The following is a 16,489-nucleotide window of genomic DNA, read 5'->3' as shown; positions in this document are numbered from 1 at the left end:
CTCCTCTCCTCCTTTGCTGAGCTGAAGGTGAAGTCCTCAGCCCACCCTCCCCTTGCCATACCCCTCCCCCAGCAGCCCCGGCTCAGCCAATCAGAGTGTACGGTGGGGGCAGGGCATAGCTGACCACCATTCCAGTGCAGCACTGCATTTACCGACAGCCAGGCAGCTAGCAGAGAGAAGCTAGGAAAGCTAGCAACACAGCACTGAGACACAGACAAGACACTGTGTGTGCCTGTGTGTGTGCAACCCAGGCATAGCTTCTTCCTCTTCACTGTTTTACTAGCACTTTTACCTCACAACTCTCTTCAAGTGGGACTAGGGCAGCTCAGGCCTGCTTTTCCTCCACATTAGGATAAAGAAGGGATCAGTGAAGGACAAACGAGAGCTTGGATATCGGTTGTTCTTTCCTCCCTTTTCTCTCACCTTCGTCCGTCAGTCGCTGACAGCCCTCGCATACGTGCCGGCAGGATGATAGCGGCACAGCTTCTGGCATATTACTTCACTGAGCTGAAGGATGACCAGGTTAAGAAGGTGAGTGACTACAACACTTTTACTGTACTCTTCCCTCTAGAATGGGTCAGTTTTGTAAGAGTAGACGCTGCTGACAGCCATGGAAACCGGTTGATGGTTGATGCTCCATGCATATCAATATGCCTCTGGGGCGTTTGATGAGGCTGGGCGAGGACGGAGCTTTGGGAGGGATGCCATGATGGACATCTGATTTAATTTTGATGAGTGGTTAGTCTTGTCTAGAGTAAGTACTGGAACAGGAGTGTGCAGTTTTTAATAAACGCACTGTGTGTCCTTGAGATTAGAATGTGCCAGCTGGGTGGGCTAGCTGGTTGTGGTCATGATGCAGTGCATGCTAGCCTCCCTCTCATCGCTAAGGAGCGTTTCCGGGGCATCTGTTGCCGGGGCGTCTGAAGCAGACAGGTGTCTGTGAGCTAGGGGCTGCTGGGAAGGAAGCCGTGAGCACTTCCTCTCTCCTTCCCCCTCTTCTCTCTCTCTCTCTCTCTCCCTCTCCATCGTCATGGAAATAACCAAACCACACCTTGCCTCACCATCCTGCTCCCCTGACACTAGGCCTGTAACCAAATCAATTCCCTCGCTCATTCCCGTGGATAGGAGGGAACACGCCCATTAGTGATAGACAGATGTTGACCTCAGATCAGAACAGAAACAAGGCACGACATGTAGATGTCGGAGAAGCATCAGAGCATCTAGTTGTCTCAGGACACACATTATACATTAATAAATCCATTGGTTTTGACTTGACCTGTGTGACATCCCCTAGAGACTGAGTAAAGACAGAGTGGCTCGTTCTCTGACGGAGTGGGGGATAGGATTTGTGATGTCATACGTGACGTGTAGTGCAGCATGTGCACGTGCCCCTAATACTGTAGCTAGCTAATGTGTGATTCACCACAGCAGTGAAAATGTTCAGGCCCCTGGGAATAAACCCAGTTAACCATCACATTCCTGATTAAGACCAGTACGAGGGCTGGTTCAGCAAAATATTATATGACGTCAATTATTATGACAGTATATTATACTACTACTATACTTCATTTAATATTCTCATAATGAATTCTAATATATCTTAATGATAAAAACATGTTGACGCTCCAAAATTGTACTAATATTTATCATTGTGCGTTTATCATCATTTATCATAGCGTGCATTACATAATGTTTGTAGCCTACTACTACTAAATTAGTAGCGCCGCACACATACTTGTCTATATGTGAAGGCTGCACAATGCTATTTATATCAGGACAATCATTCTCCAGCTATCGGCTCTACAGCAGTCATATTGTTCATCTGTGGATCCTATAGCCAACTGTTCCCTCTGGATTGTGTTCCATTGCACTCTGGAATAATATGACAACTTGTAATGTCTGTCTGTCTTCATATTGCTAAGTACCTGCACTCCATCATTGGTTGAGTAATATACAGTATCATAACGATACATAATAGTTAGGGTCAGTAAAACTCAAGACCCTAATCCTTGTATATAGTGTATCATGATGACATATCATCATAACATATTGTATCCATTCTTTCCTGTGGTGGTCTATAGATCGACAAGTACCTTTACTCTATGCGTTTCTCTGACGAGACGCTGCATGACATCAAGTGTCGGTTCCGGCGGGAGCTGGAGAACGGGCTGGGCCGCGACACCAACACCACCGCGACCGTCAAGATGCTGCCCACCTTTGTCAGGTCCATCCCTGATGGATCAGGTAAAGTGTCAAGTCAATACAGAGTAAACATCAATGCAATAGTGGTTCTGTGTGGCTCAGTTCCTGCAATTCGGGTGATATGTTACGAATTCAAATTCATTTAATATGTTACAAATTGGAAAGTGCTTATCCCGTTCAATCTCTTTAATAAAGTACAGCAATATATACATTGGAAATAATCCACACTGATGATGTTAGCTGCCTCTCTGCATAACAAAAAAAAACTATACATTCATAATCATAAGATAATGGCATGGATCCCATTTGGACCTGCAGCTTGCATATCTACTGGCATGTCCTTTCAGGCTACTTCTATACAGTAAAAGCACCAAATTACCACTATTGGACCTTTAACTCTACATAGAAAATAGTGTTTATACTGTAAGCACTTTAAAGCACACTACACTCCCACCTTTATCTGTCCTGCAAAAATGTGCTGAGTTGTTTTAAATGGCCAGTGCCATTCTGTGACATTAGGCTTTTTGTGTGTACTGTGTGGCCCCTGTATTTGAACTTGGCAGGTCATATGGCCACCTAGCGCCATTGTTGTGAGCCCAGGAGCAAAGCAGTGCTCTCTGTGGCCACTAGAGTGTCTATGGGCTGTCAGTATGATTAGCTGTGCTATAGCAGTGCATGATAACATTTAATATCGCTGACGCTGATCATTCAACTGCTAGATACAGAGACACTGAGCTCATGCAAAATGATGCAGGGGTCCACCGTTGGGGTAGTTGGGTTTATTGGGGACAGTTGGGGTTATGTTTTTTCAGTTTATAGTATATAAAATGTATATGTTGTAGTTTAGTTTAAAGTTACTGGTAAGATTTATAGTTTAAGACATTAAAAAAAGAGGAGATGAGTTCACTGTCTGTTTCCTTGTTAATTTACTGCTGATTGCCTTTCAACATCAGTTAAAATGCCCAGCCCTCGTAAATTAATAACTAGAGTATTGGGTTACATTAACAAATGTAATGTTGAATGTCAACAGGCATAAAGTTATTACTTTTGAGAAGGGGAGGGGAAATACTATATGTAAAATGTTGCCTGATAATAAAATGTCAGAAAGCTATTTTGAACTTGCTGATAGTAGAGGCCACTGATAGTAGGGCCCACTGCTGATTGTAGAGGCCACTGCTGAGAGTAGAGGACATTGTCAAGAGGTTTACTCCAAACATCCAACCTATGCATAGACCAGGGTGGCCTTTCTTTGTTTGTAAACAGAGCGCCCTATGGACAGTAAATGCCAAGGCCCAACAAGGCTAACCTTGCAGAGGGGTTGTATCATAAAGCCAGTCTGCCTTGAGCAGTTCCCTGTCATCTCGCATGTTATAAATAGCCATAGTTTTCAGCCACTGGACATGAGAGGGTCCGGGAAGGGGGATTCAGTCAAAGTTCAAAGTTGAGGCTATGGTGACAGCTGACAACTGATATGTGTCAAGTATGTGAGATGTGTGTAAAAGTATTATCAACAATTTACTTAGTTACACAGGCCAATTACAAGCCATCAATGCCATGATCAACAAGATAGCAACACATGCAATATATTTTCTGTGACGGTTTCTTTACAGAGTAAGGCACAATGAATATCAACAGTGGAGAATGCTTTTAACTGCTGGCCCTTTACTGTAAACTACAATCTAGATGGAACAGCAGCACTCTATAACAGTGTTATAACAGAACATTACCTAGTTAGCCTGAGGATAGAATTCTACTTTGCTTTAATGGCAGCTACAAATGGAGTCATCCTCTAGTCTGTAGGCCATCAGACACACCTCCATCCAATACAGCTCAGTGACATTTCATTCCACACAGGTCAAGAGAACAGATTGTGATAATGCTCTGTGGTCAACACCAGACAGATGTAGTGTAATTAGATCAGCTTGGTGCCTGATCTATACAATCAATATAAACAGGCCTTGCTTTACCTTTTGAGGACAGAGTATGATTTTGTCTCCCTTCCTATAATGACATATAATGCTGATATATAGCACCTGGCAGGCAATCAATTCAGTTCACCTAAAATGTATTTTGTAGAAAGTAACACGCTGCTTGAAATACACTAGAAAATAGGTCATGTTGTATTTTTTTCTGCGTTTTTATTTTATTTTCTCCAATCTGACAGAAAAGGGGGATTTCTTAGCTCTGGATCTGGGTGGCTCCAACTTCCGTATCCTGCGCGTGAAGGTGACACAAGACAAGAAGCAGCCGGTTCAGATGGAAAGCCTGGTCTACGAGACCCCTGAGGACATTATCCATGGGAGTGGGACGCAGGTCAACAACACCACAAAACACCACCAAAAAACAAACCAAAACACACTAAAACACAACAAAAAATCCTCAAAACTCCCCAAACACTCTCAGACCATCGCCTATAGTCTCATTCACTCACATCAGAGGTTCTCCGGGTCAAACAATAAGGATCACTCTGTATAAAAGCAGTCACTCAATATTGTTGTATGGATCTGTTTGTCCTATGAAGTAGATGTGACATCAAGACCCCCATCACTACACTGTTGACCTCTGTTGACTGTTGAAACTCCCCGAGAGAGGGCAGTTGGCAACAGTAACGTGATACCCACAACAATTCTGTAATGAGAGAGATCAATTGTGATTGGTTGAAACAAAAAAGCATTCCATGCTGTAACCGATAGGCCTACAGATTGGTCGTAGTAGAGGACTGACTTGAAGAACTGTTGGCCACCATCATGATTTTATTTATTTATTTTTTATTTCACCTTTATTTAACCAGGTGTGCCAGTTGAGAACAAGTTCTCATTTACAACTGCGACCGTGCCAAGATAAAGCAAAGCAGTGCGACAAAAACAACAACACAGAGTTACACATAAACAAACGTAGTCAATAACACAAAAGAAAGAAAAATAGAAAAATCATTGTACAGTGTGTGCAATAAATAGGCCCTAGAGGCGAAAGTAATTACAATTTAGCATTAATACTGGAGTGATAGATGTACAGATGATGATGTGCAAGTAGAGATACTGGGGTGCAAAAGAGCAAGAGGGTAAGTAATAATATGGAGATGAGTCACCAATTCAAAACAGTTAAATTGTTAATTAGGTGTTGATAAGCCAATATGGTTGCCTTGCTGCTACTGTTATTATGTGTAATTGTATAACTACGTGCTTCTGTCTCACTCCTCAATGCATGTTATTTTTATGTCTCTAGCTCTTTGACCATGTCGCAGAATGCCTTGGTGACTTCATGGAGAAGCAAAAGATCAAGGATAAAAAACTCCCTGTAGGATTCACATTCTCCTTCCCATGTGCACAAACCAAACTGGACGAGGTAAGAGGTTCCAATAATGTATGCTTTTATAATGTTTTAATGCTTTATTTGAGATGTGTCACGATCGTCTTCGTGAGAGAGAGAGGACCAAGGCGCAGCGTGTGCAAAATACATCTCTTTATTTTTTAAGAGAGAAAAAACACGAAACGAACACTATACATAAACTAACAAAACAACAAACGACCGTGAAGCTATAAACGTTAGTGCACACAAAAAGCAACAAACGTTCAACATAGACAATTACCCACAACCAGCTAAAGCCTATGGCTGCCTTAAAGATGGTTCCCAATCAGAGACAACAATAACCAGCTGTCTCTAATTGAGAACCAATTCAGGCAACCATAGACTTTCCTAAACACCTACACTGAACACTAAACCATCTACTCTACTTAACCCCCTAAACCATACAACACCCTAGACAATACAAAACACATACTACACCATGTCACACCCTGACCTAACTAAAATAATAATGAAAACAAAGATAACTAAGGCCAGGGTGTGACAAGATGTTGAGAAACCATAATAAATGGCATTATAATATATATAATATATATAATATAATATATAATATATATAATATAATATATATAATATTATATATTTATATATTTATATAATATCATTATAATATAAATATATATTTCAGTATAAGACAACTTTAGGGTTTGAGTTTGTACAGTTCTGTTGTAGAGTATATAACTGTGGGGGTGGTACCTGCCTGGGGGGACAAAATCCTAATTTAAAAAAATATTGTCCACAAAGCCAACACTAGCTAACACTAACCAACACTAGCCAACACTAGCCAGCACTAGCCAACACTAGCTAAGACTAGCTAAGACTACCTAAGACTAGCTAAGACTGGCACTAGGTGGTCATAGGACAGATTTATTAAAGAAAGTGCTGTCTATTACAGGCCGTCTTAGTGACTTGGACAAAGAAGTTCAAAGTGAGTGGTGTAGAAGGCATGGATGTCGTGAAGCTTCTGAACAAGGCCATCAAGAAACGAGGGGTGAGCTTTCTTATTTCTTAACCATAATTGAATTACCACGTGTGCCACTAGAAGAGATTTAGAAAACATATTGTATTTGTCAGGACTATGAAGCTGACATCATGGCAGTGGTCAATGACACAACCGGAACGATGATGACCTGTGGGTTCGACGATCAACGATGTGAAGTTGGCATCATCATAGGTGAGGATACACAAATTCAATTCAATTATTGCACAAAAGGGTTATTGATAAAAGGTGGTAAAGGAACTGTTCAGCTTGCCAATGGCAAAGAATGGCCATGGCTTTGTAGACGCATGTTAATTCTAAATTCTACACAGAGAGGCACGGCTCTAATGAAAATTAAGCAGATGTCGATTTTGCGGAACAGTATTCTCCTGTGGCTTGCCGAAGTGCTCCAGACAGGTTATTTACTAGGCTGGGTGTACTTTCAGGTACTGGTACTAATGCCTGCTACATGGAGGAGCTGCGGCACATTGACCTGGTGGAGGGAGACGAGGGCAGGATGTGCATCAATACAGAGTGGGGGGCGTTCGGGGACGACGGGTCCCTGGAGGACCTCCGTACAGAGTTTGACCGGGAGATCGACCGAGGCTCCCTCAACCCTGGGAAACAGCTGTAAGTCAAGACTGCAGGGCCTGCATTGTACTCAGGACTGCTATGTGGAATATGTGTTTATGGTTGTTGCTATAACGGAGTTATAACCTAAAGCTAATTCCAGTGCAATTTATCAGTTAAACTTCCATTGAATCAGTCACTTTTTGCACTACAAGTGATAAATATATAGGGCTCCAGGCCTGGGTCTTACCACCCTCACCGCCAAGATAAAACAGAAAACATTGTAGACATTGTTTAACCCAAGCAGGTATTTACAAAATCTCCAGGAAGATGTTACATAACAATAAATCCTCAGAGAACGTAAAGCTGTGTATTTGTTTACAAGCCCTAAAAATCAACTGACAGTGTCTCTGTTGTTTCTTTGTCTGGGAAGGTTTGAGAAGATGGCCAGCGGGATGTTCATGGGAGAGCTGGTCCGCCTCATCCTGGTCAAGATGGCCAAGGAGGGACTGCTGTTCGAGGGTCGGATAACCCCCGAGCTTCTGACAAAAGGGAAGATCGAAACTAAGCATGTTTCAGCCATTGAGAAGTAAGAGGTCAACCATGGACAGTTTCTTCCAAGGAAAATATACACAACTTCATTGTTTTGTGGACTATATGACCTCCATTACATACAATGAAAAGTTATTTGAGGCTAAGTGAGTTGTAGAGCTCAAGCACTACATAAATGCTTGCCATTGACCTCTCTCTCCCCATGACAGGAGCAAGGAAGGCCTGACCAAATGCAAAGAGATTCTAACGAGGCTTGGTGTGGAGCCTTCTCAAGAGGACTGTGTTGCCGTGCAACACGTGTGCACCATCGTATCCTTCCGCTCTGCGAACCTCATCGCAGCTACACTAGGAGGTATCCTTGCTCGGCTGAAGGACAACAAGGGAGTCGCCCGCCTGCGCACCACTGTGGGCATTGATGGGTCGATGTACAAGATGCACCCTCAGTGAGTACTCAAGCCTACTGGAGGTCGATAGGACCTCCTCTGTGCAAGAACACAATAAGAGAACAGGAAGGAATTTCAAAATAGCCACAGGTGTCAAAGAATATGCTGGTCTCTACCACAAGTGATGATGCAATAACTTATCAAGATTGACATTTCCCTGAGTACTAGGCTTCGATACAGAAATCCAAACAGCTTGTAATCTCTTCCATCCATCCGCCCTTCTCCTCTCTCTGCAGATACGCCCGGCGTCTCCACAAGACGGTGCGGCGTTTGGTGCCCGACTCTGATGTCCGTTTCCTGCTGTCCGAGAGCGGAAGTGCCAAGGGTGCTGCCATGGTGACGGCGGTGGCGTACCGTCTGGCCGACCAGACACGCCAGATCGCCCAGACACTGGCCGAGTTCCGTCTGAGCAAAGCCCAGCTGCTGGAGGTGAAGAAAAGGATGAGGACGGAGATCGAGAACGGCCTGGGGAAAAAGACTCACGACTCGGCCACCGTCAAGATGCTGCCCACCTACGTGCGCAGCACGCCTGACGGAACAGGTGACCAACAGGAGGGGGTTGTGGAAGGATGGATGGATGGATAGCAGGAAGGATTTAAAGAAGGAATTAATATATCTTATCACCACTCTTCAGAGTTGGCGGGAATCAGTTCCATCTGAATTGTAGCCGATTCAGGAATTAAATTACACCTCCATAGAGGAATTCCTTGTTCAACTGCTAGGGAATAAATGGGACTGACCCCCACAAAAGTTTAATAAGTTTTCATAATTGGTCTACTTTTTGTACTATTTGTATAATCTATGAGGATCAACATTTGAAGCATGAGAATATCTTATGTAAATAGTGGTAGTTTGTATGGTATTGTAATATCATTAGCTAATAAGCCAGCCCTCATGTTACAGAAAATGGGGATTTCCTGGCTCTGGATCTGGGAGGGACAAACTTCCGGGTCCTGCTGGTTAAGATCCGTAGTGGGAAAAGGCGTACAGTGGAGATGCACAACAAAATCTACGCCATTCCCATCGAGGTCATGCAGGGCACGGGAGAGGAGGTACAGCAATGGCTGAAATTACTAAATGTCATTAGCCAAAAGCCATTCGATTCTGTCTCAATTCATGAACTATGATTCATCTGTTTTTCAAATGTCCAGATACAGATACAGGTACTTCGGTAATTTTCCATCCATAAATTGAGTCTAATTTATTTAATTCTGTCTGCACTGAAATACAGTCAGCACATCATCAAGCCAATGAATCATTAAATTTATAATTTAATGAATGCAGTCAACGTATGATTAAAGCCGTTTTTTCCACCGTTTCCTCCAGCTCTTTGACCACATTGTGTACTGCATCTCTGACTTCCTGGACTACATGGGCATGAAGAGCGCCCGTCTGCCTCTGGGCTTCACCTTTTCCTTCCCCTGCCACCAGAAGAGCCTGGATGCGGTGAGTAGTTTATCTGCTGGCTAACATCTACCCTGGATGAGAACCCAAAATATATCCTGTCACGCAAGATCCTTCAAAAACTGACAATTATGATCAACATTCGCATTTCACAGTATATTTCATTGATCGTTCTCAGAGTGACAGTCATGTCTGCTATAACTATAAAATATGTGGATGCACCGAATGTCAAGTTAATGTATTAAGGTGATCGTAGAGCTGGAACGATAAACCGAAAATGATTGACACCGACCACTTATCGAAGGCATTTTGCTGATATCGTTAAATAGAAAAGTAGCCTATACTAGAGAAATGTGAGGTTAAATTAAATAAGTTTGCTAATATGGATGATTGTTAATAGGACATTTGATGGCTACAACGATAAATCTTCTTTGTTTTTGTTTAAAGTGTAATAAAAAAACTGTGGTGTGCATTGTTATAAAAGTATTGTTCTATTTAGCGTTATTGCATAAATTAACGTAATTTATCGCAATATGGATTTTTGGCCATATCGGCTAGCTCTAGGTGATCGTAGGGTAATCCAAAAGTGCCTTTTCTGTTTTTCAGGGTATCCTTGTGAACTGGACCAAAGGCTTCAAATGCACAGACTGTGAGGGTGAAGACGTGGTGGAGCTTCTCCGGGAGGGCATCAAGAGGAAAGAGGTGAGGTTGGACACCACGCCTTATGTCACACCACTGTGATAATATGTAACACCTCCCCACAATATAACTCCATAGAGTAGAATCAAATAACTGGTGTGGAACCAGTTGCCAACAATTTTTCAGCGAGAATCACTACTGGCTCATTGATTTGTCGCTAGAAGTCGCTGGATGACGATTTGCCGTTGCCATGACGAGTCACAGCACCAATTTGCCCTGCACAGCTGCAGTCCCTGACATAGCGTTTTCGCCACCTCTCCCACAGCACACACCCTCCCCTTGTGCTTCTCTGCCTGTGTGTGCACCATTGCAGAGACTGTTGTTGCACAGACAGCTTCTCCCATTGTTTGCGACAGAAAAGTTTGAGTGGGAAAAGTCGCTAAATGCTATCAAAACCATAGAAACCCTTGGTGGCAAAACTCCCCAAAGGCAGCCTGAAAAGTAGCTGAATTTGATGCTATGCCCTTTTACCAATAAAAGTCACTGGAGGGGTCTGAAAACTCGTTAAATATAGCAACAAAATCGCTAAATTGGCAATACTGTATGGAACTCTCATTACACTCATGCACCATAACTGAACTGCCACTACACTGTCTCAGTCACCATCGACATTAACAGCCCACGTAACGATTTATCTCATTCATAACACCATTTATCAACAATAAATCACTCTATGCGGTTGGAAATACTGATACCATCCCAGGTAATAATGTATACATTTATTAAACAATGAAAAATGCCAGACCACAATATATTTTTAAAACAATAGCATATCATGCTAAGTTATCATTAGGGGCATATTCTAGTAGCATATGCTATGTCTCCATTGGCAACTTTCAGCAGTGCTCTAATAATTCAGTTATACTCAATGTGCTTCAGTCATTCTGGACTTACATTTACATTTACATTTAAGTCATTTAGCAGACGCTCTTATCCAGAGCGACTTGGTGTTCTGAGGGGTTCTCAGCCCAAATCACACACCAACATGTTTCTCAGTATCTTTTTTTATCAATTTCACCCTTTTAGATGGAGGATGGAGTAAGTATTAGTTGAATGTCAATGAGTAAATTCATTCGGGGAAAAAAACAAAACAGGTAAAACGGAGCCGCAATGCCAGTCTCGAAAACCTGTCCCTAGGCAACACAGTGACTAGAGCCTGGTTTCAATGATGGACTATTTTGGCATAGAGGAAGTACATCACTACCTACGTCACTACTTTATCGGCTTGAATAAAATACTAAATATTGGCTAGCAAGATGGAAATCACTTTAGTTATTTTTAAGGAGTGCATTTCGCAAGTAGCTATTTTGCATCACCTACCTTAACTAAAACCACTGCAAAGGTTTTTCCTGCAAGCTTTGGTTTTGAATCGCGACGTTCTGGCATGACTGCCTCGTGATTTGTGGGAGAGCCAAGATAATTGCTTTTCTTTTTATCGACGTACTGTAGGTAGTGACGTAGTTCATCTATAACATAAGAGTCCATTACTGAAACCAGTCCAACTCTGTGTTGCCTAGAGTTGGATTTCCGAGACTACCGCAATGCAGAGGTGTGGAAATTGTTTAAATAGCATGTTATTAACATGAGAAAATTGTAATAAACAAGAATGCAAAAATGACTGTAAATCTTTACAGGCAAAGTATAAGGCAAATTAACTTGAGTGTTTGTTGTGACCATTTTTGCGACCCGAATTGCGAGTTTGTATTTCTAGCAGCAACAAAAAAATCAGGATCTTTACAAATGGGAATGGGAATATGATATCTCTTTGTCAATGTGTGTGTGTGTGTGTGTGTGTGTGTGTGTGTGTGTGTGTGTGTGTGTGTGTGTGTGTGTGTGTGTGTGTGTGTGTGTGTGTGTGTGTGTGTGTGTGTGTGTGTGTGTGTGTGTGTGTGCCCGTCTCCTGTCTGAGCTTCTGCATAATAATGAGTGTGTGGAGGGTCAGTGGGTTGCATTGTTCTTGGAGTGCTATTTGAAAGGTTGCCATGTCTGATATCATCTTTCAGTTGAATCAGCCATTCACTAACATTTCCAGGGGGGAAAAGTGGTTCATTCATTGAGAAACAACCATTTGTACACAACAACACTCACATTGAAAATAATATTTGAAATGTGCTCAATCAATTTACAGTTTGTGTGTTCTTGTTTTTTGCTTTATGACATGATGCATGACTCCTAATGGAGGTTTGTTTTCTGGTTGTGACAGTAAATTAAGGTGACGAATGAGGTTACTATTTAAGCATTGGGTGAATCAGAAAATGTATAGTTCAACTCACTCAAATGTACTGTTCAACTCATAATGTTGTTTGTGTGTTGTGTGTATGTGTAGGAGTTTGACCTGGATGTGGTAGCTGTGGTGAACGACACTGTTGGAACAATGATGACGTGTGCATATGAAGAGCCCACCTGTGAGATTGGACTTATTGCAGGTATACAGGCCACTACTTAATTTAATAAACACTTGCAGTACAAAATTGCAAAATAAGTATAAATTGCAAAATAAGTTGATGAAATTGGATACAAAGCTAATGGCTAAAACTTTTATACCAAATTGTATATAATTTACTGTAATGTACATTGTAATAAGTAGTATATCCGCATTACATATAATACTGTACAGATTTATAGACCTGGGATGTCACGTGCATTCTAACAGGGACGGGCAGTAACGCGTGTTACATGGAGGAGATGAGGAACATAGAGACGGTGGAGGGGAACGAGGGACGCATGTGCGTCAACATGGAGTGGGGTGCCTTCGGGGACAATGGGTGCCTGGACGATATCAGGACGCAGTACGACCGCGCCGTGGACGAGAACTCACTCAACGAGGGCAAACAGAGGTGACAAATGAGCAGTCAAACTAGTAAATGGCTCTCTGAGCACAGGATAGGTTGAAATGTGTTTTTTGGTTGTTGTTTTGTTAATGGCCTGAGTGTGCATCTGTACTTTATTTGAACCAGAATCCTTTATTGACTCTAAAATACTTTAATGTTATCCATAATAAAATGGTCCTTGGTATTGATTGTTGGTATGTTACACTAAGAGTCATTGATGGCCTACTGTACTAAGCTCCCTGAGGAGAGATGGGCCTAAGTAAATAACTAAGATATATGCCTCAAATTTTGTGTCTCAGGTATGAGAAGATGTGTAGCGGCATGTACCTGGGAGAAATTGTGAGGAACATCCTTATTGACCTGACCAAGCGTGGCTTCCTGTTCCGTGGAAAGATCTCTGAGACGCTGAAGACCAGAGGCATCTTTGAGACCAAGTTCCTGTCCCAGATAGAGAGGTAGGGAACGTGATTAAACTAAAAAATATCTCGCTGTACTTAAATTTGACCCTATTGACTAAGGATATGTGCCTGGGGGTGTGCATAACTATCCTGTTGTAATTTGGGATGTACAGAGAACCAACACTTACGCTGTTGAGAACCAACACTTAATACAATTACAAATAGTTCACAACAGTGGCATCTACATTGTTACAAACATATAAGAATATGATACAGACACCTTTATGAGACTGTAACCAATATTAGGCCTACCTGTATGCACAAGTAACTATTCAGTATTCAGTGACCCAATGGCTCTTGATTGACTTTTAACCCTTTCTTTCCCCAGCGATCGCCTGGCCTTGCTGCAGGTCAGGGCCATCCTACAGCAGCTGGGTCTGGACAGCACATGTGACGACAGTATCATCGTCAAGGAGGTATGCAGCACCGTGTCCCGCCGTGCGGCTCAGATCTGCGGAGCCGGAATGGCCGGTGTGGTGGACAAGATTCGCGAGAACAGAGCGCTGGACCACCTGGACGTCACTGTGGGGGTGGACGGAACACTCTACAAACTGCACCCACAGTGAGTGATGGAGGGATAGAGAGAGAGGGAAGGAGACGTAAAAAAAGGAGAGCCAGTGTTAGCTCCATAGCAAACTAAATCCAAAGCTTCCTTTAAATGTTGAATGGTGGAAATTAAAAGCATGTCCATAATGACGTGTGATATTAGTGTCAGAGGATAAGGACATTTCACATCTGCTACATCTTGTCTACTTAGATATCATAGAAATAGAACTCTGAGTACAACTGTAATGAATCCGCATCATCAATTCAGTGGTATGTCCTATGAGAGACAATTATCCTTATACTCGTCTGACTATGTGTGCCTGTCTCCCTGTCTCTCCAGCTTTTCCCGGATCTTCCACCAGACAGTGAAGGAGCTCGCTCCCAAGTGTAACGTCAACTTCCTGTTGTCGGAGGATGGGAGCGGCAAGGGTGCAGCCCTCATCACAGCCGTGGGCTGTCGCCAGAGAGCGCAAGAGGCTCTGCAAGCGTAATGAGCCGCCCATCTCGTCACCTTGACAACGCCCTGCTACTCCAACTTTTCTTCCACCCACCACACAGCCCTTCTCTCCATCTCCCCATAGCCCCGACCCGGCAGCCGTGACTCCACCTCTGCCCCACCTGGCCACTCTCACAGCCGGAGACATGTCCACATGCATAGGGAGTTAAAAATACTAGAATATTTCACCTTTATTTATTTATGTTTGTACATTTTCCTCGATAGCTTGTTGTCTTAGGTATCTGATAAATATAGTGCAAAATGTGTGTATTGCATAACAAAAGGATTTTGCTCCAAACCAAAAAGTTTTCTATACTTTCTGCTGGATATGTGAGTTACAAGAGTAGTAGTATTTTGGTTGAACTCTCAATTGAACCAGTGAACATTTGATCCAATGAATGAAACTAACAACTCCTTTATAGTGATTACACTCTTTAGATATCTTTTCCAAAAAGGCCTCTGTGCTTATAGGGTGGAAAGCAAGAGTCACGGCTGCAAAAAGTCATAATTTTACACACCACCTACAGTACATACACTCCCCCCCTCCAGTTAAGTGTTCTACCTTGTTGCTACATAAATGTGAATTACTACTATACTTTAGGTGTTGTGTTTTGTGTTCAATCCCACCTACGCATTGTGTGCACAAATAATAAATGTTCATTGGGCCCCAAGATAAGAGTGGTTACTCCGAGCGCTTCTGTGTGTACTTGTAACTGAATGTCTCTGTGAGTCCTAGTGTAACATGACCTGTAGCTTTACATGTCCAAAGCTCTATGACGACTGCATGCCTTATTCTGAGACAAATGGAGGGTACTGGATCATTTTATTTTATATATCAAAATAGATTTGTGTTTCAAACTGTGACAAGTGAATTCATTAAATTATATTTTGTTGTGCAGTAAATACTGTGGAGATGTCTCTTTCTTAGAATTTCACTGTACAGGTGGAGCTGATTCTACAATAAGCTTCAAGACATGGCAAAAGACAACTCCAATGGTGGATGGGCTATTTTAAACCTAAATAGACAGAATTCTTCAACTCAAGGGTTCTTCCTTGTTGTCTACCACCAAAGAAAAAGCAGAATTCATTAAAGGTAGACATTATATTTAAAATTCCATATTAAACTTAGTTTAGGGTAAAGCAGTGGTTCTCGAATGGTTTTGCCTCGGGACACAAATTGAACAAGGTTGTCTCAGTTGCCATCCAATATTAGCATCGCCAAAATGTAATGCTATATCGATAGTAAATGTACCAATTATCACCTGGGAACAACAGTCCACATTTTCCCATTGTCAATCATTCCATGTTGCCCATATTCTTGATGAAGAATGTTAAGCTCACTGATTTGAGACCTCTAAATCAACTACATAGCGCTGCTAATAACTACATTGAAAATACTGTGATTGAAAAATAGTTCAGATGTTAAATTATTAAAACATATAGGTTCATTATCATTTCTACACACGTTCTACCTGGTTTTAGTAGTTTAAGTTCAGACTGGAGCATTTTTTATTTACAAATAATCAAATAATAATATTTATTTATAATATTTATTTTTTACTCAGACACACGCAAACCATTCAAAATCTCCGTCACGACCAACCAGTTGAGAATCGCTGAGCTAATGCCTTTCAATTATGCACTACATGTAGCTAACCATCCATATGCATACAGATCTGTGTTTGATTCTGCACAAAATCTGCTTGCAGCAGAAATATTGGAGGAATACGCGCTAATTCTACCTGTTAGATATTTGTTTACAGAAAGGCATGCATATTAATATACGCTTATTATTATCGCTACACACTGCAGATATGTAAATAAGGTATAATAGTTGTCGATAGACGAATATCAAATAGGTCGAAGACCAATGCAAGAAGACTGCTAGCCAGGAAGCTAGCTAGCTAACGGTAACGTTAGTTTGTAGCTAGCTTGCCATTTTC

General features: G+C 42.0%; 1 protein-coding gene across 1 annotated transcript; it reads left to right on the top strand.

The window, feature by feature from the left end:
* Positions 1-171: 171 nt before the first annotated feature.
* On the top strand, positions 172-15,449 carry LOC139568575 (hexokinase-1-like). Its single transcript, XM_071390495.1, has 18 exons — positions 172-531; positions 2,082-2,244; positions 4,367-4,515; positions 5,428-5,547; positions 6,464-6,559; positions 6,643-6,742; positions 6,994-7,177; positions 7,551-7,706; positions 7,879-8,112; positions 8,349-8,653; positions 9,016-9,164; positions 9,439-9,558; positions 10,123-10,218; positions 12,542-12,641; positions 12,869-13,052; positions 13,346-13,501; positions 13,833-14,066; positions 14,391-15,449. The coding sequence occupies exons 1-18, from the start codon at positions 469-471 to the stop codon at positions 14,539-14,541; spliced, it is 2,760 nt and encodes a 919-aa protein (XP_071246596.1). The 5' UTR covers positions 172-468; the 3' UTR covers positions 14,542-15,449.
* Positions 15,450-16,489: the final 1,040 nt, after the last annotated feature.

Source organism: Salvelinus alpinus, chromosome 2 (genome assembly GCF_045679555.1).
Source record: "Salvelinus alpinus chromosome 2, SLU_Salpinus.1, whole genome shotgun sequence".
NCBI lineage: Eukaryota > Metazoa > Chordata > Actinopteri > Salmoniformes > Salmonidae > Salvelinus > Salvelinus alpinus.
Note: the sequence above shows the minus strand (reverse complement) of the source record. Positions and strands in the feature narration are given on the sequence as shown.

Excerpts from the sequence above, each read along its gene's own strand:
- LOC139568575 (XM_071390495.1), top strand. The coding sequence starts at position 469 with ATGATAGCGGCACAGCTTCTGGCATATTACTTCACTGAGCTGAAGGAT. Across the intron at positions 8,113-8,348 it reads ATGTACAAGATGCACCCTCA|ATACGCCCGGCGTCTCCACA; the intron begins GTGAGTACTCAA and ends CTCTCTCTGCAG. Across the intron at positions 13,502-13,832 it reads TTCCTGTCCCAGATAGAGAG|CGATCGCCTGGCCTTGCTGC; the intron begins GTAGGGAACGTG and ends TTCTTTCCCCAG.